Source organism: Leuciscus leuciscus (genome assembly GCF_965113295.1).
Source record: "Leuciscus leuciscus genome assembly, chromosome: 22".
In the NCBI taxonomy this organism is placed as follows: domain Eukaryota; kingdom Metazoa; phylum Chordata; class Actinopteri; order Cypriniformes; family Leuciscidae; genus Leuciscus; species Leuciscus leuciscus.
The window spans coordinates 29,170,097-29,187,552 of NC_138746.1; the positions used below are offsets into that span (position 1 = coordinate 29,170,097).

At 42.2% G+C, this 17,456-nt stretch overlaps 1 protein-coding gene across 1 annotated transcript in view; it reads right to left on the reverse strand.

Annotated features, from left to right (window-relative positions):
* Positions 1-3,021: 3,021 nt before the first annotated feature.
* Positions 3,022-17,456, reverse strand: part of myom2b (myomesin 2b) — a 76,534-nt gene continuing 62,099 nt past the window's right edge. Inside the window, exon 36 of the mRNA XM_082154412.1 lies at positions 3,022-5,012. Coding sequence (XP_082010538.1) covers positions 4,575-5,012 — 438 coding nt within the window. The 3' untranslated portion in view covers positions 3,022-4,574. The remainder of the gene's footprint in view (positions 5,013-17,456) is intronic.

The window sequence follows — 17,456 nt, forward strand, 5'->3', positions numbered from 1 at the left end:
ATTTATGGCTCAGGTTATTAGTTCAAAACAAAACCTTTTCTGTAACTGAGTTCCCGTGAGGAAAGATAGCAGAATGAGAATGCTGAGAATTCCAGGTATTATACGCCTTCACGATCAACAAAGAAAATAACACCTTGCTTCTCAAATCAATTCATGGGGTCTTCTGTGTTAGTTCTCTCACAACAAGCCAAAGAAGAAATTAGAAAATACCTTCTCTTAGTTATAGCACATGAAACTATAGGTCTATAACATCTTGAAACATGCACTAAACCTACTGTTCCTTCATGTGTGTGATGATGAAAGCCATGACTGCTCTCTCTCTGCTCTCTTTAGAACAGCACGTCAAATTCACCAATAGTGTAAGACGCCTGGACAGCAGACGAGACTAAGGCTGGTTGTAAAACGGTGTTTTCTGCAAGAAAAGAGGACTTTTAATGCATTTTGTTCCCTTAGATGTACATGCTAAATGCACATAAATATGACCCTTCCATTTGAAAGCATAAGTGGTACATGGGAACGACAGCCATGTGAATTCAGGCCGTAAAAGATAAGAGAGATAGTTTGAAAGGAACTTTTAATTTTTTTTAATGAAACGTGGTGTAGTGTGCACGGCTGACAAGCCTCACAGCACTACCACTCTCATTTCAGGCAGCCCGTTGGTGTTTATAAGAATCTCGACAGTTTCTGTTGGCATGGCTTTTTTTTCTTTTTTCTTTTTTTGCTCAGTGCAGTGGAAGCTAACACATCTTCAAAGCACGCTCACCCACACTCAGATTATCTGCCAGTGAAAATGCTGTGTGCACTCGACAGTGATAACAATAGCAAACTTTCTTTACTTCAAAGTAGTCTCAGATTCTATTATGTATTATGTATATATTTTTGTTGTGGGATTCCCAGGGGGCTCTTCAACGAAACACTGTAGTTATAACTTTTTTCAAATTACGTGCTGGTTATTCAGAATGCATTTAGCAGGAAGTAAAATCATTTCAAGATGCTTTTGTGTGTAAAAACACGTCAGTGTGACCACTAGATAAAAAAAAATATAAAAAAAATTGAATGCTGACATGATTGATATGCCTTGTGTTTTACACAGCGGCATTATTGTTAGTATTATGACTAATTATTAGAGACAAAACTAATCTAAAGTGTGACCATATTGCTATACACAACTGAACTGATCAAGTTTCTCATCTTCTGTGTACATAGCGACAAAGAATGGATTTGCAAGCGTTTGAAATGAATGAATTTCGATGGATTTGTAAGCGTTTGCATACTCAGTGTAAGTGCTAGTATATAGAAACCTTTAAACCTAGAATGAAATATTGTGTTAAGTTGGTAAATTTGATTCATTACCTTGAGTCAGTTTAAACCAGTGCTTTCAATTTCAATTAGTCTGTTCAAAACTTGTATTCAATTACATAATGTTCACAGAAGTCCCAATGTGGTATTTTTCATGTATATACGATGTTGCAATGAAAATATACAGAGTGAAATATTGCCTTTTTACTATGCATTGTCATATAGGTGCATATAAATAAAAATTACTAAATATCATTCTGTGTGAAAAAATGGCATACTATTTTTGACTTGACATTTGCTGGTTTTTAGTTCTTACAGTTGCTTAGACATTTTGAATTTAGAGTAATATTTTTTTTAATTTTTTTATAATAATTCCTCGGCTATATTGTCCAGTCTTATCATGTATGACTTTGTGTTTGATGTTCCCCAAACTGATTCATCAGGCCCTCTGAACATTACATAGTTTTGTGGTTTGCCTTCTTGATAGAACTCAAAGTGTAAAACTGAGCCCCGTAATCTGGTATTGTGACTTTTTTTCTTTCATTGGGGTGACAGCAGCTTGCAGAGGTTTCGTAATGGGACACCAGTGCCACCATGTGGTGTTCAGTCTTAAAGATTTGTACTTGGTGGTCAGCCTGCCATGCCAGCACTGGTCAGCACTAAGACATGCAACAACGACTCCATTAGAATTCACTGCGGATGATCGATCATGCAGGAATGACATTTCCAAGCTGCGTGTGAAATTGTCAATGATTTCTGTTGCATAAAATTATGAACTGATGCGTCTTGTGTCTGGGAAGGATTTGCTGAGATTGTGAGTTACCATAGAAATCTGAGTTCAAAGCAAATAATTCCACTGATTAAATTTTCATATTTTAATTAAAGTCACATTTGAAATCAAAACAAGTTAAATTTCCTACATTTTAATTATTCCAATCAAATTCCTATTGAAGTAAACTGATTACTGAAGTAATTCAATCAGAAAATAAAAAATGAAACAGTGCCACTGCTTGTTTAAATTATTAAAATTATGATCTCATTATTTAAATATTATAGGAGGAGACAAATTCTGAAAAGAAGCACCAGGAACATAGATACAGTGGCACCAAAAATAATTTGGACAGTTAAGGCACACTTAAAAATGTATCTGTCTTAACATTCTATAACACAATCAAACAAGATACCAAAAAGACCACACACACACACACACACACACACACACACACACACACACACACACACACACACACACACACACACACTGGCTTGGTTTCTTTGGCTTGGTATAGTGTCATTTAATGCAACAAAGAGTGGTTTAAGTGTCCAAATACTTTGTGGCCACTGTAAACTTAATGCATTTATTTCAAAAGAAGAAAAAGTGGTTCTGATTGGAGATTTGCCAGGCAATACAAATCGCCAAGTCATGCATTGTGAATAAGTAAGTATAGCAGTGCATTCTTGGCAGCAAAACACCTCAAGCTAGGTGTTCCATATACATGAAATGATTTGTGAAGTACAACTGGTCCAAGAACCGAAGAAAAGTGCTGATGCGTTTCAGATGGGGTGGTAGCTTTTCTAATCGCATTCATATTTTACAATAAGTGTGTGTGTGTGTGTGTGTGTGTGTGTGTGTGTGTGTGTGTGTGTGTGTGTGTGTGTGTGTGTGTGTGTGTGTGTGTGTGTGTGTTGTGTACAATGTAAAGGCAGATATGACACTGGTAGTGATTTCCAACTCTTTTATTAACACAATACCAGCAGAAAAAGGCAAGGATGTGAGATGAGGTTGAGAGGAGCGCTGATGGGCTCATGGCAGCCGCTGGGGGCTAAGTGGAGGTCCTGCACTCTTAGGCCATCCATCCACTCGAGAAAGCAAAAAAGCCTCTGGATTTCAGTTGCTAACTAAAAGAACAGCTTTTAAACAGAGATTTAATAAACTAACATCAAAGCTTTTCCCCCAAGCAAAAGGGAGCCAAAATCATTAGGGGCCCACTCAGCTTAGGCAACCCAGATGACAAACTGTTTCGCACATTTTCTCATGGCACTAAATATAACTCGCCCAACCCTCCTTCACACAAACTTCCTACTCTCTTTCTTTTCATGCTAAATGCTTGCTCATTTTACAATATGATGATGCATTTTGGGAGGAAAATACTACTTTTCTATTGTACTTTTATTATTTGTGCACTATAGTTCAATTACTGTTTGCAAGGCAGCATAACGTTGAAGGGATGCACAATATATCTGTTGTTATGACAGATTTTTTTTAATTTTCTTGATCAATATTGGGTATGTACTGTAGGACTGAATTCAGGTTGATTGGGACATGTTTTCCCCTGTCATCTCAATGGCAAAAAGCCACTGAAGAGAGAGCCATTGAAAAAGTCAACCTGAATGCACCCATAATTGTGCATGTTCATTTTCATCTATTTTTTATGTAAATGTTGCCATCTTCTAACGCTTACTTAAAGTTAATTTTTAATAACACTAACAACTAACAACACTATAACTTTAATATTGGTGCATCCCTGGGGGTTTGTTTTAAACCTCAAAACCTAAGAATTAAACGTTTGCAGTTTGTTCAGGCCAAACCGCTTATCATACAGATGTTTTGTAGAGAATTTTCAGCCAATTTATGACAAAGTCTTATTTGCATACTGAATTTCAATTGGTTTTGTCTTCCTTGTTGTATTTAAAGAGTGTGTAAATTCTGTGTCATTGGTAAGACAAACAGATACCCCCATCCCCTTAACTCACACCATTGGTTGTGCCTAAGTTGCTGTATCAGGCTGGTCAGGATGCTCAAACAAACAGCAACACAGAGTCAAACGTTACTTCCAAATTTCATTTATAATACCCTTATTCAAACGGTTACCCTTATTCATGGTCATGAAGTAAGTTTCAAACCAAATGTAGTATCTACAGACAGTATGCGATGCAGCTAAAAATTGTTTACACTTTTTAGGGCAATGAAACTATGAATTATTTATTATACACGTCTGTGCATATTATGCTGACAGAAAAAAATTTAACATCAGAAAAATGGCATCACCTTCACTGATTTATACCCATATAATCAACTATGTAAATTTCTGTGTACAGCTGAAAGAAATCAAGATGTGTGCTGAGTGTCATGATGGCAGAATTTTGTTTACATCAAACCAAAACCTAAACTCAAACTTATTTTGCTGCCTTGCAAACACTGATATTTCTTAGTGGAAATGTAAATCTAGTCGTCTTTGTGCTGTTGGGGCAAATGAGAGCAAAGAGCTAGGCCTTTACTTCTTCCTGGTGGGAGTGGGAGACTTCATGCCACGGGGCGGAGTGGGGGATTTGGCGTTTTGGGGAGGAGCTGGAGACTTGGCCGCAGCAGGTGCAGGGGCAGGGGTAGCAGCCTTGGTGGTGGGAAGTACAATCGGAACTGTGGGAGGCATGATCCTTTTGGGCGTGGGTGTGGGTTTGATTTCTGGAATCTTGTCGCCGTGTTTGTACACGCTGACGATGATGTCCACCGACTCGCCACCATACTTGTTTTGCACCGTCATGGTGTACTTGCCGGAGTCCTCCAGGGATACGCCTTTGATGGTGAGGCTGGCGAACTTGCCCGAGTCAATGGCAATGACGTACTGATCGCTGGGATCTACTTCTTGATCATTCTTAGACCAGCTGACCAGAGGTTTGGGGTCACCGCAGACTGTGCAGGTCAGACTCAGAGTCTGAAAAAAATTAAAACCAAACGAAACGATTTGATAAACGCATATGTAATCAAAAACATTCTCAGAGGAAGTATGTTGTCATTATCACACTAACGGCATAAATATGAGAAACATCATGACTGCATTAAGCAGATGCACATAATTCAGAATGATAGTACGATATTCTGATGGTGAGATGCTAAATAAAAATGCTTATATATCCCTTAATGATACTAATTCACATGAATATAGGGAGATTATCATTAATAAAGTGGCCATATAATTTTACTGCAACCTTTTGTTTTTAATTGTTATTAATTCAATGAAACATGTATGGTGAGAAATATATTTCTGAAGAAAGTTTCTAGCCTCTACAAAGATGGTAGTGATAAGCCTTTGTACCCATATAGGTAGAATTTTCCCACTTTTTTTTTGAGTGCACATAAATCCAACTTTGTTTTCAGATATATGTTGCATTTTTTCCAGTTAACATGACATATTTCACAGTAATAGGTATCAAAAAAATGGCTCAATAAAAACTAAAATATACAGTACGGTCAAAGCCCTGTGGGGAGCTCTCACTGGAAAACCAGTGTACATGACCTCAGCAGGTCATCATGTGAAAGGTTTCCTTTCCCACATGAGTTCACCTCATCTTTCCTTTAATGGATCTGAGAGCCACTGACCTGCTATGTCTATTTGATCTGAAAGAAAAAAGGATGTCGGGCATTTCCGGCAATCATAATCCCACCAATATCCTTTCACAGTCAGAATACACCATATTCCCCAAGCTGGATTCATGCTGCTAGCAAGCAACGGATTATGAGGCAGAAGACAATGGACATGGATCTTAGGGAGCGGAGGAGTATGACGCCCTCCAACGCGCACTCCCAGGGTTGAAGAGAAGAGCCGCAGAACGGCACTCACCGGCACGACTGCCTGCGGCAACACAGATCACTAATGCGTTGGCTACAGCCCTCCATGGGCGTCTGAAAGGAATGCTCCATTTGCAATACAAGTTTAGGTCTATTGACAACACTTAAGGCATAATGTAGATTATCACAGAAAGTAATGTTGACTCATTGCTCAGTTTATAATAGCAAACAAAAATCGTGTGTACAGTAAAATTCTTACACTTGGGAGACAGTTACAGTAAGGTACTTGTGATGGACATAGTAGTGGATCCTAACCATAAATTTAGGTGGCCCAGATTCATAGTGCTAGCTTTAGATATGTAATTAATATAATGAGTGTACGATTGTGATTAACAACTTGTTTTACATTTGTACACATGTAGATGCACTTTTGCCACAAGTTCTTACATAATACATTTTATTTTTAAAACGCTGCTCCACAAATCACCCTGCCTGCCGTTAAAGAAAAACAGACGTGTTCACAATCTGACTTGCTGAACTAATGCATACTGATATACACGTTGCTGAAGCGGATTGATAATTCCAGCCAAAGCCATAAGCTAAATTTTAATATAGCTAACTCACTTTACAACTTAAAATAATCTTGAATAAAAACTGCAGAATTAGTTAGTAAATTTAAGATTGATTAAGTTTATATAGAGGTCTATAGCGTCAAGTAGATCAGAATCTCAGAGGGTTCAAACTGAAAAGTAATTTTCTTATTTTGCTAAAGCATTTAGTTATTCAGTAACAACTTTTTATTATTTGAGCTATAAAGTTGTCTATATAATTATTTTGAGGAGGGACTACCTTTCCAGGTGGAATAATTTCTGTATTACAGTAAGGCATTTTAAGTCTATGGTGTGAGTCACTTTATAGATGAAATTAACTAATTTAATAAATGATGATCTGAACAATGACACACTTTTCTTTTAAAGCTGCTTTACAGCTAAAATGAACTGTTTTCATCATTGAATCATTCACTTGAATCATTTTTACTTGAGCGATTGCTCCTGTCTGCCTTGCTGCTGGTTTGTGTCTGTAAGCTCCGTATAGCTTTCTGTTTTGAATCTCTATTTACTATCATTCCATGTTGTTTTTATTTGCAAAATTTAACTTACTCATCAACATATATTAGATATTGTCTAATATTGCCTATAACATTAATCTGACATCGCTAGCTTTTAAATAAATCGTTATCACTAGCACAACATGCTAGTATCTCGCCATCTGTGCTTGCCGTCTTTATTTCTCGCGCGCGTTATAGTATAACATTCTCTGTCAGCAATGAGGGATTTAAATTAGATAAATGCAGGAGATTTCAGAACTAGAGACACGCATCCAAACTTTAATCAAGGATAGTAAAAGTGCAAGAGCTTTAGATACTGCTTTGGATGCGAGTAGCTTAGTAAACTCTTTACATTGTTCGGTTCTGGCTGAAGAGCCCGTGCAGCAGGGCAGTTAGGTGACCATGAGACGCTGTAGTCGTGGGACAAAAAACAGATATAATACAGATGAACAAATGATAAAGCTCAGGTTGCTGAATATTCGATCCCTTACTTCAAAAGCACTTATTGTTAATTACATGATTTCAGATTTTAACCTAGATGTGTTGTGTTTGACAGAAACCTGGCTAAAACCAGACGATTACGTTACTTTAGTCCACCCCTCAAGATTACTGTTATAAACATGAACCTCGTCTGAAAGGCAAAGGGGGAGGTGTTGCTGTAACTTATAGTAATATCTTCAGAATTACTGAGAAGTCTTGTTTTAAATATAATTCTTTTGAAGTGTTGATGCTTAATGTAACAATATATAGTGTAAATGATAAATCACGTTTGAGATTTGTGCTGGCTACTGTATACAGGTGTAATGCCAAGCCAGCAGAGGGAGCCATCACCCGAGTACTGACTGAGCGCTCCCTCTGTTGCTTCTACATTCACTTCCTGTTTGGGACTACTTAAGCTGGGACCATGTGCTTTCTCATTGCGAAGTATTGCCAGTTTACCCTGCCTTACCAAGCGTTTTTCCTGATATTCTGATTGTCTGCATGTGTATGATTCTGCCTCGTTCTCTGACCATTGATTCTACGGATTTCCCTTTCTGGATTGTTTGCTTGTGTGGACTGATCTCAAGGTTTGACTTCTCTGCCTGGTTTCTCACTAACGTCTCTTGGATTATCTCTTGGATTATCCCTTGGATTGTCGAAAGATCGGACTGCTTTACTGTTATCGACCCTCTGCCTGTTTCCACGTGTTTGTTGTTTGATATTTGCAATAAACTTCTGCATATGGATTCTAATGCTGCATCAGCGTCCTCATTACAACAGGCCACCAGGGCACCATACAGATTTTATCAAAGAATTTGCTGATTTTCTGTCAGAGCTACAGAGTACTGGCTGCAGATAAAGTCCTAATTGTTGGTGATTTTAATATACATAACGAAAAAGATGCATTGGGATTGGCATTTAAAGACATTCTGAACTCTATTGGAGTTAGGCAACACGTGTCAGGAACTACTCATTGTCTTAATCATACTCTAGATCTAATATTATCACATGGAATCAATGTTTATGCCGTTAAAATTCTACAGCAAAGCGATGACATCTCAGATCATTATCTAGTCTCGTGTATACTCCATCTAGCCAAGGTTGCAAAGCTGAATCCGTGTTACAAATATGTTAGACCTATCACTTCTGCCACTAAAGATTAATAATATTAATATTAATAATAATAATAATAATATACACTTTATTAATAATATTCCTGATCAGTTTCATCTCCTCAGCATCCCAGATAGCTTAGAAGAACTCGATATTGCGACAGAAACTTTTGACTCTCTCTTTTCCAGCACTTTAGACACAGCTTCTTTGCGCTTAAAGAAGATTAAAGAAAATAGTCCAACGCAGTGGTACAACGAGCACACTCAGGCCCTTAAGAGAGCAGCCAGAAAAATGGAGCGCAACTGGAAGAAAAGAAAACTAGAGTTTTTTCGCATTTCATGGAAAGAGAGCACGGTTGCATAAAGAGAGGCCTTAAAAGCTGCTAGATCTACTTATTTTTCAACCCTATTAGAAGAAAATAAACAAAACCCTAGGTATTTATTTGAAACAGTAGCTAAATTAACGAAAAATAAAGCTTCAACCCCAGACGTTTCCAAGCAGCACAGCAGTAATGACTTTATGAACTTTACTTACAAGATTGATAATATCAGGGAGGAAATTATAACTATGCAACCATCTACTACAGTATCGCATCAGACAGTGCGTTGTAGTCTCCCTAAGGAAACAAATTATTCAGTCATTGCTATAGGAGAGAAAGAATTTTCTAAACTCGTTAAATCCTCTAAATCGACAACATGTATGTTAAACCCTATACCGACTAAGCTATTGAAAGAGATGCTTCCAGAGTAGGGTGGTCCTTATTTTTAAAGTCTCCAATTGTCATGCTCTTAACCCTTCAAATTGTTCCTTTATATAAGAAAATACAGCATGCCAATTTTTATGGCAGTGACATAATAATTACTGGTAGCTCAATAGCTTTAAACTTTCTGAGATTTTGATGATTTTCGTAAAAACAAATCATTTGAATTGGTATTGTACCTGGCTAGTAAAATTCCCCAAAAATTTCCATAAAAGCATCTAATGCACCATATATTCCTAAATATATATTTTAGATACATATCTCAGTTTGCTTATTGTAGAAATTAAATCCAAATTAATCCATCCATGACCCGGTTTAGCAGATTTACCTTTCCTGGTGGAATCAATACATATTTCTATTGATGATCACCTTGGTTATTGTTTGGGTTTAGAGCACATTTTTTTGGTTAAAAAAAATACATTACGTTCCTTGAAATTGACCCTGACATTTCAATAAAATGTAGTTATTTTGCAGCAACTTTTAATATTACTTGCATATCACAATGACACCGCACAGCTTAACATAGTCAATCTTCCACATGATTGAGCTACCTCTAAATATCATTTTTGTGTCAACATTTTTGCATATTTCTAATTTTGAAGTTAAAAGGAACAGTTTAAGAGGTTAAGACACTAACATTTTGCACAAAAAAAAAATTGTGGACTTGATAAGGACCACCCTATTCCAGAGGTCATAGATCCTCTTAATATCATTCATTCATCTTTGTCATTAGGATACGTACCGAAAACTTTTAAGCTGGCTATGATTAAACGCAGCTTGATCCTACAGAATTAGTCAATTACAGGCCGATCTCGAATCTACCTTTTCTGTCAAAGGGGCAGTATCTTCACAACTGTGTTCCTTTTTAGAAAGAAATGGTATCTGCGAGGATTTTCAGTCAGGATTTAGACCGTACCATAGTACTGAGACAGCTCTTATTAGAGTCACAAATGATTTTCTCTTATCATCCGATCGTGGTTGTATCTCTGTTACTCGGTCTTAGTGCTGCATTTGATACTATTGACCACAACATTCTTTTAAATAGACTCGAAAATTATGTTGGCATTAGTGGAATTGCATTAGCATGGTTTAAATCATACTTATCTGACCGTTATCAGTTTGTAGCAGTAAATTAAGAGATGTCTTATCGATCAAAAGTTCAGTATGGCGTACCACAAGGCTCAGTGCTAGGACCTTTGCTGTTCACTCTGTACATGCTACCCTTAGGAGATATCATTAGGAAGCATGGCATTAGTTTTCACTGTTATGCTGATGATACTCAGCTCTATATGTCATCACGACCTGATGAAACTTACCAATTCACAAAATTAACGGAATGCACAGCTGATAAAAAAACTGGATGACTAGTCATTTCCTACTACTTAATTCTGAAAAAAACAGAGATACTAATTATTGGACAAAAAACTTCCTCACGTAATAACCTAAAATACTGTCTAACACTTGATGGCTGCTCTGTCAAGTCTTCGTTGTCGGTTAGGCACCTGGGTGTGCTCTTTGATACCAATCTTCCATTTGAAAGTCACATGTCTAGTATCTGTAAAACCGCATTTTTACATCTTAAAATATATCAAAATTACGTCATATGCTCTCAATGACAAATGCGGAACAATTAGTTCATGCGTTCATGACATCAAGGCTAGATTATTGTAATGCTATTAGGGCTGGTTGCCCTGCTTGCTTAATAAACAAACTACAGCTGGTCCAAAACGCAGCAGCTAGAGTTCTTACCAGAACCAGGAAGTATGACCATATCAGCCCCGTTCTGTCAACACTGCATTGCATCATAACATAACATAACATAACATAACATAACATAACATAACATAACATAACATAACATAACATAACATTGTATACATTTTGAAATATTGATGATTACTTACAAAGCACTAAATGGTTTAGCTCCCCAGTACTTGAGCAAGCTCTTAATGATAATTAGTTACATTTATATAGCGATTTTTCTGAGACCTCAAAGCGCTTTACATAGAAGGGGGGAATCTCCTCAACCACCACCAATGTGCAGCATCCACTTGGATGATGCGACGGCAGCCATATTGCGCCAGAACGCCCACCACACACCAGCTTACTGGTGGAGAGGAGACAGAGCGATGAAGCCAATCAGTATATGAGGATGATTAGGAGGCCATGATAGACAGAAGCCAAGGGGCAAATTTTGCCAGGATGCCGGAGTTACACCCCTACTCTTTTTCGAAGGACATCCTGGGATTTTTAATGACCACAGAGAGTCAGGACCTCGGTTTAAAATCTCATCCGAAGGATGACGTTTATAATCCTTCACGTCTATTGCAAATTCCGGCCAGTTGATAATACATAGAATATCAAAATCCACTGCTGATACTTTTCCTATTTAGCACCAAAACTTTGAAACAGTCTTCCTAACATTGTCCGGGAAGCAGACACACTCTGTCAGTTCAAATCTAGACTAAAAACACATCTCTTTGACCTAGCATACACATAACACATTATAGACTTCTATAATTCAATGTTAGATTAGGTCAGCCGGAACCGGAAACACATCCCATAAAACCTGATGTACTTGTTACATCATAAGAAGGATGGTGTTATTAGTCGCTAATATTAGTCTCTCTGTTCCCTTTCGAGGGAACTCGAACTGCGTCGGTGACGACACTAGGGGAACGCCCTTCAGCGTAGCGCGTCTGAATTTATGAATGAAACCGAATCCAATCCTATTGGCGTTGCGTGATGACGTAGCGTGTGACGGCATAAGCGGATGTATACAAAAGCACGCCGGCACACAGAAATGTCAGCTTTTTGCTATTCAGCAAGCGCTCTGTGTGTGTGAAACAAGTCTGTCCTATTTGGTGTTGTATGTCCTGTTAAGTCTGCATTACAATATAGAATCTAGGGGCTCGGATCTCGCGTTTGCTGAGGCTGCGCGTAGATTACAAGTCTACTCTGCAATCAGATTCTGTGGCTGGGATCTCGCGTTGGCCGAGGCGGCGCGTAGATCTAAGCTTTGCATTGCAATACAGAATCTAGTAGCTCGGATCTCGCGTTTGCTGAGGCTGCGTGTTGATTACGAGTGTACTTTGCAGTTTGCAATAATTCTGTGTGGGTGCGAGCCATGCAGTCAGTCCCTGAGGGGTGCTGGCTGTGTTCATTGAGAAATATCTCGCCGCACGCTGTGCGTTTCGGGTGTTTCAGCCGCGCCTGCTGACTTTCTTCTCGAGAGATGAAAGCCAATATATTGTGAAAGACTCGAATCTCGCGTTTGTTGAGGCAACGCGCGTTAAGGGTCTGCAATAAAAGGGACATACGCTATCTGGAAAATAATACTGTGGGTGCGAGGCATTCGCGGTCAGCTCCTGAGGGTGCTGGCTGCTCATTGTGAAATAACTCGCCGCACACAGTCGTGCGTTTCGGGTGTTTCAGCCTCGCGCCTATATTGACTTTCTTCTCGAGGGATGAAAGCCAATTTGTAACTGCTCGTATCTCGCGTTGCCGAGGCAGCGGGTAGGAGATCGTATAAATAAATAAATATATGAACTATCCAGTGGTTATGGCTGCATTTAATTCTGAGGAATTAAAATAATTAAAATATTCTGACTTTAAAACTTGGTTAGATATTTTAATTCAGCATACCATCTGAAGGAGAGTGTCGCTTCTAGAGGTCCCCCTCAAAAAAAAAAAAAAAAAAAAGCAAAAGCTAAGCTTGGGACCCTAGGCGGCGCTCTCACCCACAGCCTCCCGAGAAAACTGATCTGAGGACCGTCTTTCGGTCTAGGAAGGCGAAGGGAAAGAGGTCCTAGCTTTTACGAGACCTCAAAGGGCCGCCCCCCCCGAGAGAGAGTGATCGAGGTCCCCTCTCTCATTGGGCCCTCAGGAAGCTAGCGTCAGTATCCCTGCCGTCTCTGTCGCTTCGGGGCACGCTAGCTTCCAGCGAGCACACGCTGTCCTGTCTGCCCCAAGGGCTTGCAGTCAGACAGCGTTTGGGTTCGCACACCGTGAGTCGTTGTCGGTCTTTCCCTGACGGTCCTCCGCTTCAGGGTGCCGTCAAGGACTCGCACATAACACTGGACACCAGCCCTGAGGGTGTTCCCTTGGGAAATTTCGCTGAGGCATGGCAAGCCTCGCGAATATTTCTCCATGGGTCCTGCGCACTGTAGAAGTTGGGTACAGACAGTAGTTCCGGGTCCGCCCACCAAGGTAAGTATCAACGAAAAAGGGTGGTCTGGACTACCGTACACCCAGAGCAGGGTCTGGTGTTAGAACAAGAAGTTTACTCGCTGCTGGAAAAAGGGGTCATAGAGCATGTTCCTCCACCAGTCAGGGAGTCCGGGTTCTACAGCCGGTACTTCATAGTTCCCAAGAAGGATGGAGGGTTGCGTCCAATTTTAGACCTGAGGCACTTGAATCGGTCTCTGAGGAGGTTCAGGTTCATGATGCTCACTATTCCCATCATCGTGAGTCAAATCCAATCCGAGGATTGGTTTGTCCCGATAGATCTAAAGGACGCCTACTTCCACATCTCCATCCTTCCATCTCACAGGAAGTTCCTGAGGTTTGCTTTCGGGGGCGAAGCTTTCCAATATCTGGTTCTTCCGTTCGGCCTAGCACTCTCCCCTCGCACATTTACCAAGTGTATGGATGCAGCTCTAGCACCCCTGAGGCTCGAGGGCATCAGGGTGCTCAATTACATCGACGACTGGTTAATATTGGCCCAGTCGCGAGAGCTGGCGATTCGGAATCGAGATGTTGTCCTCGCCCGCATCCAGAGCCTGGGGTTAAGACTCAACATGAAGAAGAGCGTGTTGACACCAGCCCAGAGAACCACGTTCCTGGGAGTGGTGTGGGACTCGGTCACGATGCGGGCTCAGTTGTCTCCTGCTCGGATCGAGTCTATCCTGACCACAGTGTCCAGGTTAAAGCTAGGCCAGGCCGTCACTGTCAAACACTTTCAGAGAGTGTTGGGTCTCATGGCAGCAGCGTCCAGCGTGATACCTTCTGGCCTGCTACACATGAGAGCTTTACAGTGGTGGTTGAGAACCAAGGGGTTTTCCCCGAGGGGAAACCCATTCCGCTTGATAAGGGTTACGCACAGATGCCTTCGTTCCCTGTCAATTTGGAAGAAGCCTTGGTTCTTGTCCCAGGGTCCCAATTTGGCAGCGTTATGTCGCCGAGTATCTATTTCGACAGATGCCTCCCTCACGGGCTGGGGCGCGGTCATGGACGGCCGTTTTACGAGAGGCCTCTGGCAGGACCATCATTCCTCTTGGCACATAAATTGCCTAGAAATGTTGGCAGTGTTCCGGGCTCTGAGGAGCTTCCTGCCAGACCTCCATGGTCGCCATGTCCTTGTAAGAACCAACAACATGTCGGTGTCTTATTTGAACCGCCAGGGGGGTCTGAGGTCGCGCCCTCTGTGCAGACTGGCGCATCAGATCCTCCTGTGGTCCCAGCGGAGACTATCGTCTCTCAGGGCGATGTATGTCCCGGGGGACCAGAATCAGGGAGCAGACGTACTGCCGAGGCAGGGGCTGAGGCCCGGGGAGTGGCGACTCCACCCAGAGGTGGTGGAGGCCATGTGCGTGAGATTCGGCCCAGTGGAAGTGGATCTGTTCGCGTCTCAAGAGACGTCCCACTGTCCACTGTGGTTTTCCCTCACGCACCCAGCCCCGCTGGGGTTGGATGCCATGGTACAGACGTGGCCGAGGCTACGTCTGTATGCTTTTCCCCCAATCGCTCTGCTCCCAGCAGTTCTGGAAAGGGTCCGTCGAGACAGAGTCAGTCTACTTTTAGTAGCCCCGTTTTGGCCGGCCCGAGTATGGTTCTCGGACATCATTTCATACCTGGCAGGCCCACCATGGCAGATCCCTCTGAGGAGGGACTTGCTGTCCCAGGCGGAGGGCTCAGTTCTCCACCCTCGACCCGAGCTGTGGAAACTGTGGGTCTGGCCCCTGAGGGGGCACAGTATAGAAGCCGGCCTGTCAGCTGGAGTGGTCGAAACCATATTAACTTCCAGAGCTCCCTCCACGAGGAAGTTATACGGCCTTAAGTGGAATGTATTTTCCGTTTGGTGCAGAGAGCGTGATTTGGACCCAGTTAACTGCCCAGTGGCTTCAGTACTGGAGTTCTCCAAGACCGCTTTTCTGCCGGGCTTACCCCGTCCACACTCAAGGTTTATGTGGCTGCCATTGCGGCTTTCCACGCTCCTCTGGGTGATGGCCCGCTGGGGAGGCATCACCTGGTCGTACGCTTCCTACGTGGAGCCTGGAGGACGAGACCTGCGACTCGCACCAGAGTTCCCTCTTGGGACCTGGCAGTGGTTCTCGAGGGGCTGGCTGAGGCTCCCTTCGAACCATTGGAGTCGGCTGAGGCCAAGAACCTTTCGTTTAAGGTGGCCTTTTTGTTGGCCATCACTTCTCTGAGGAGGGTAGGAGATCTCCAGGCGCTCTCTATTTCCAATGGGTGCTTGGAGTTTGCTCCAGGCAACATTAAGGCCATCTTACATCCCAGGCCCGGCTATTTGCCCAAGGTGCCATCTAATGTGGCACGGGTCATGGTTCTGCAGGCATTTTATCCTCCACCTCATGTGACGGCGGATGAGGAGAGACTTCATCTGCTCTGCCCTGTCAGAGCACTGCAGTGTTATATTCAGAGGTCCTCCTCATGGCGGAAGTCAGACCAGTTGCTGGTGTGTTTTGGGTCGCCCAAGAAGGGGCTTCCCCGCCTCTAAGCAGACCATCAGCAACTGGATCGTTCAGACTATTTCCCTGGCCTATCAGGTGCGCAAATTGCCTTCACCTATGGCCGTGAGAGCTCACTCCACCAGAGGCATGGCATCCTCTAGAGCCCTCCTTTCAGGGATTTCTATCCATGACATATGTGAGGCGGCTGGCTGGGCCACTCCGCACACATTCATGAGGTTTTACAGTCTGGACCTTTCCTCTACACCCGGTGCACGAGTGCTTTCGTCCTAAGTTGTGCCTGAAGACAGCTTCACACTAGGATGAGCGGGGTTCGTTGTGGTATAGTGGGTATCTCGTTCCCCTAGTGTCGTCACCGACGCAGTTCGAGTTCCCTCGAAAGGGAACGTCTCGGGTTACGTATGTAACCCTTGTTCCCTGAGAAAGGGAACGAGACACTGCGTCGGTTCGCCACACCTCACCCCGCCTGGAGCACTTGCTTCATAGCAAAAGCTGACATTTCTGTGTGCCGGCGTGCTTTTGTATACATCCGCTTATGCCGTCACACGCTACGTCATCACGCAACGCCAATAGGATTGGATTCGGTTTCATTCATAAATTCAGACGCGCTACGCTGAAGGGCGTTCCCCTAGTGTCGTCACCGACGCAGTGTCTCGTTCCCTTTCTCAGGGAACAAGGGTTACATACGTAACCCGAGACGTTTATCCCGAGGTTTACCGCAGTCCGCCAGATCCAGGCCGTATCCAGATCTGATGAAGGACCTGTGCCTGGACACGACGACAACACAGTCCTGAAGTGTCAACTAGTCTCTCCCTTGTAAAGGCCTCTTTCCCTTCCTTTTACCTCTGTACAGATAAAAAGTTGTCAGGATAATTCCGGTTTATGTGGCTACATGGAAGCGATAAATAATTCTTTATAATACATTTTTAAAGGGATACTTCAGGATTTAGCATTAAGCTTTGTATTAGTAGAAAACCTGTAGTATTTTCGAATTACCGTGCTTTCCACCCTCATATCCCCCTGAGACGAGATATTTATGTATTTTTTGTCTGGAAAAAATCCTCCGATGACGCAAAAATCGTAATTTTGCGTCATCGGAGGATGTTTTGGCCAGAGGAGAGGAGCTGTCCCGCATGTTCTCAACCCGCCCATAGAGGGTGGGATCTCACTCACAGAATGTACACACAGTGTCAACCATCTTTCTTTGGAAGCTAAGCTAGCAGGCTCTTGTTCTGTGGAGAAAGCTGAGTAGTAGGAGAAAGCTGAGTAGTAGGGGTTACCATACTCTTTTTCCCGGACATGTCCGGCCGTCGAGATCATCCAAAATGTCCGGGATTCGGCTTTTGCTTTCTGCAGTCGCCATTCATTGTTTACATGCACACCTTTTGTTTCAGTCTAACTGAATTCATTCCGATTGGT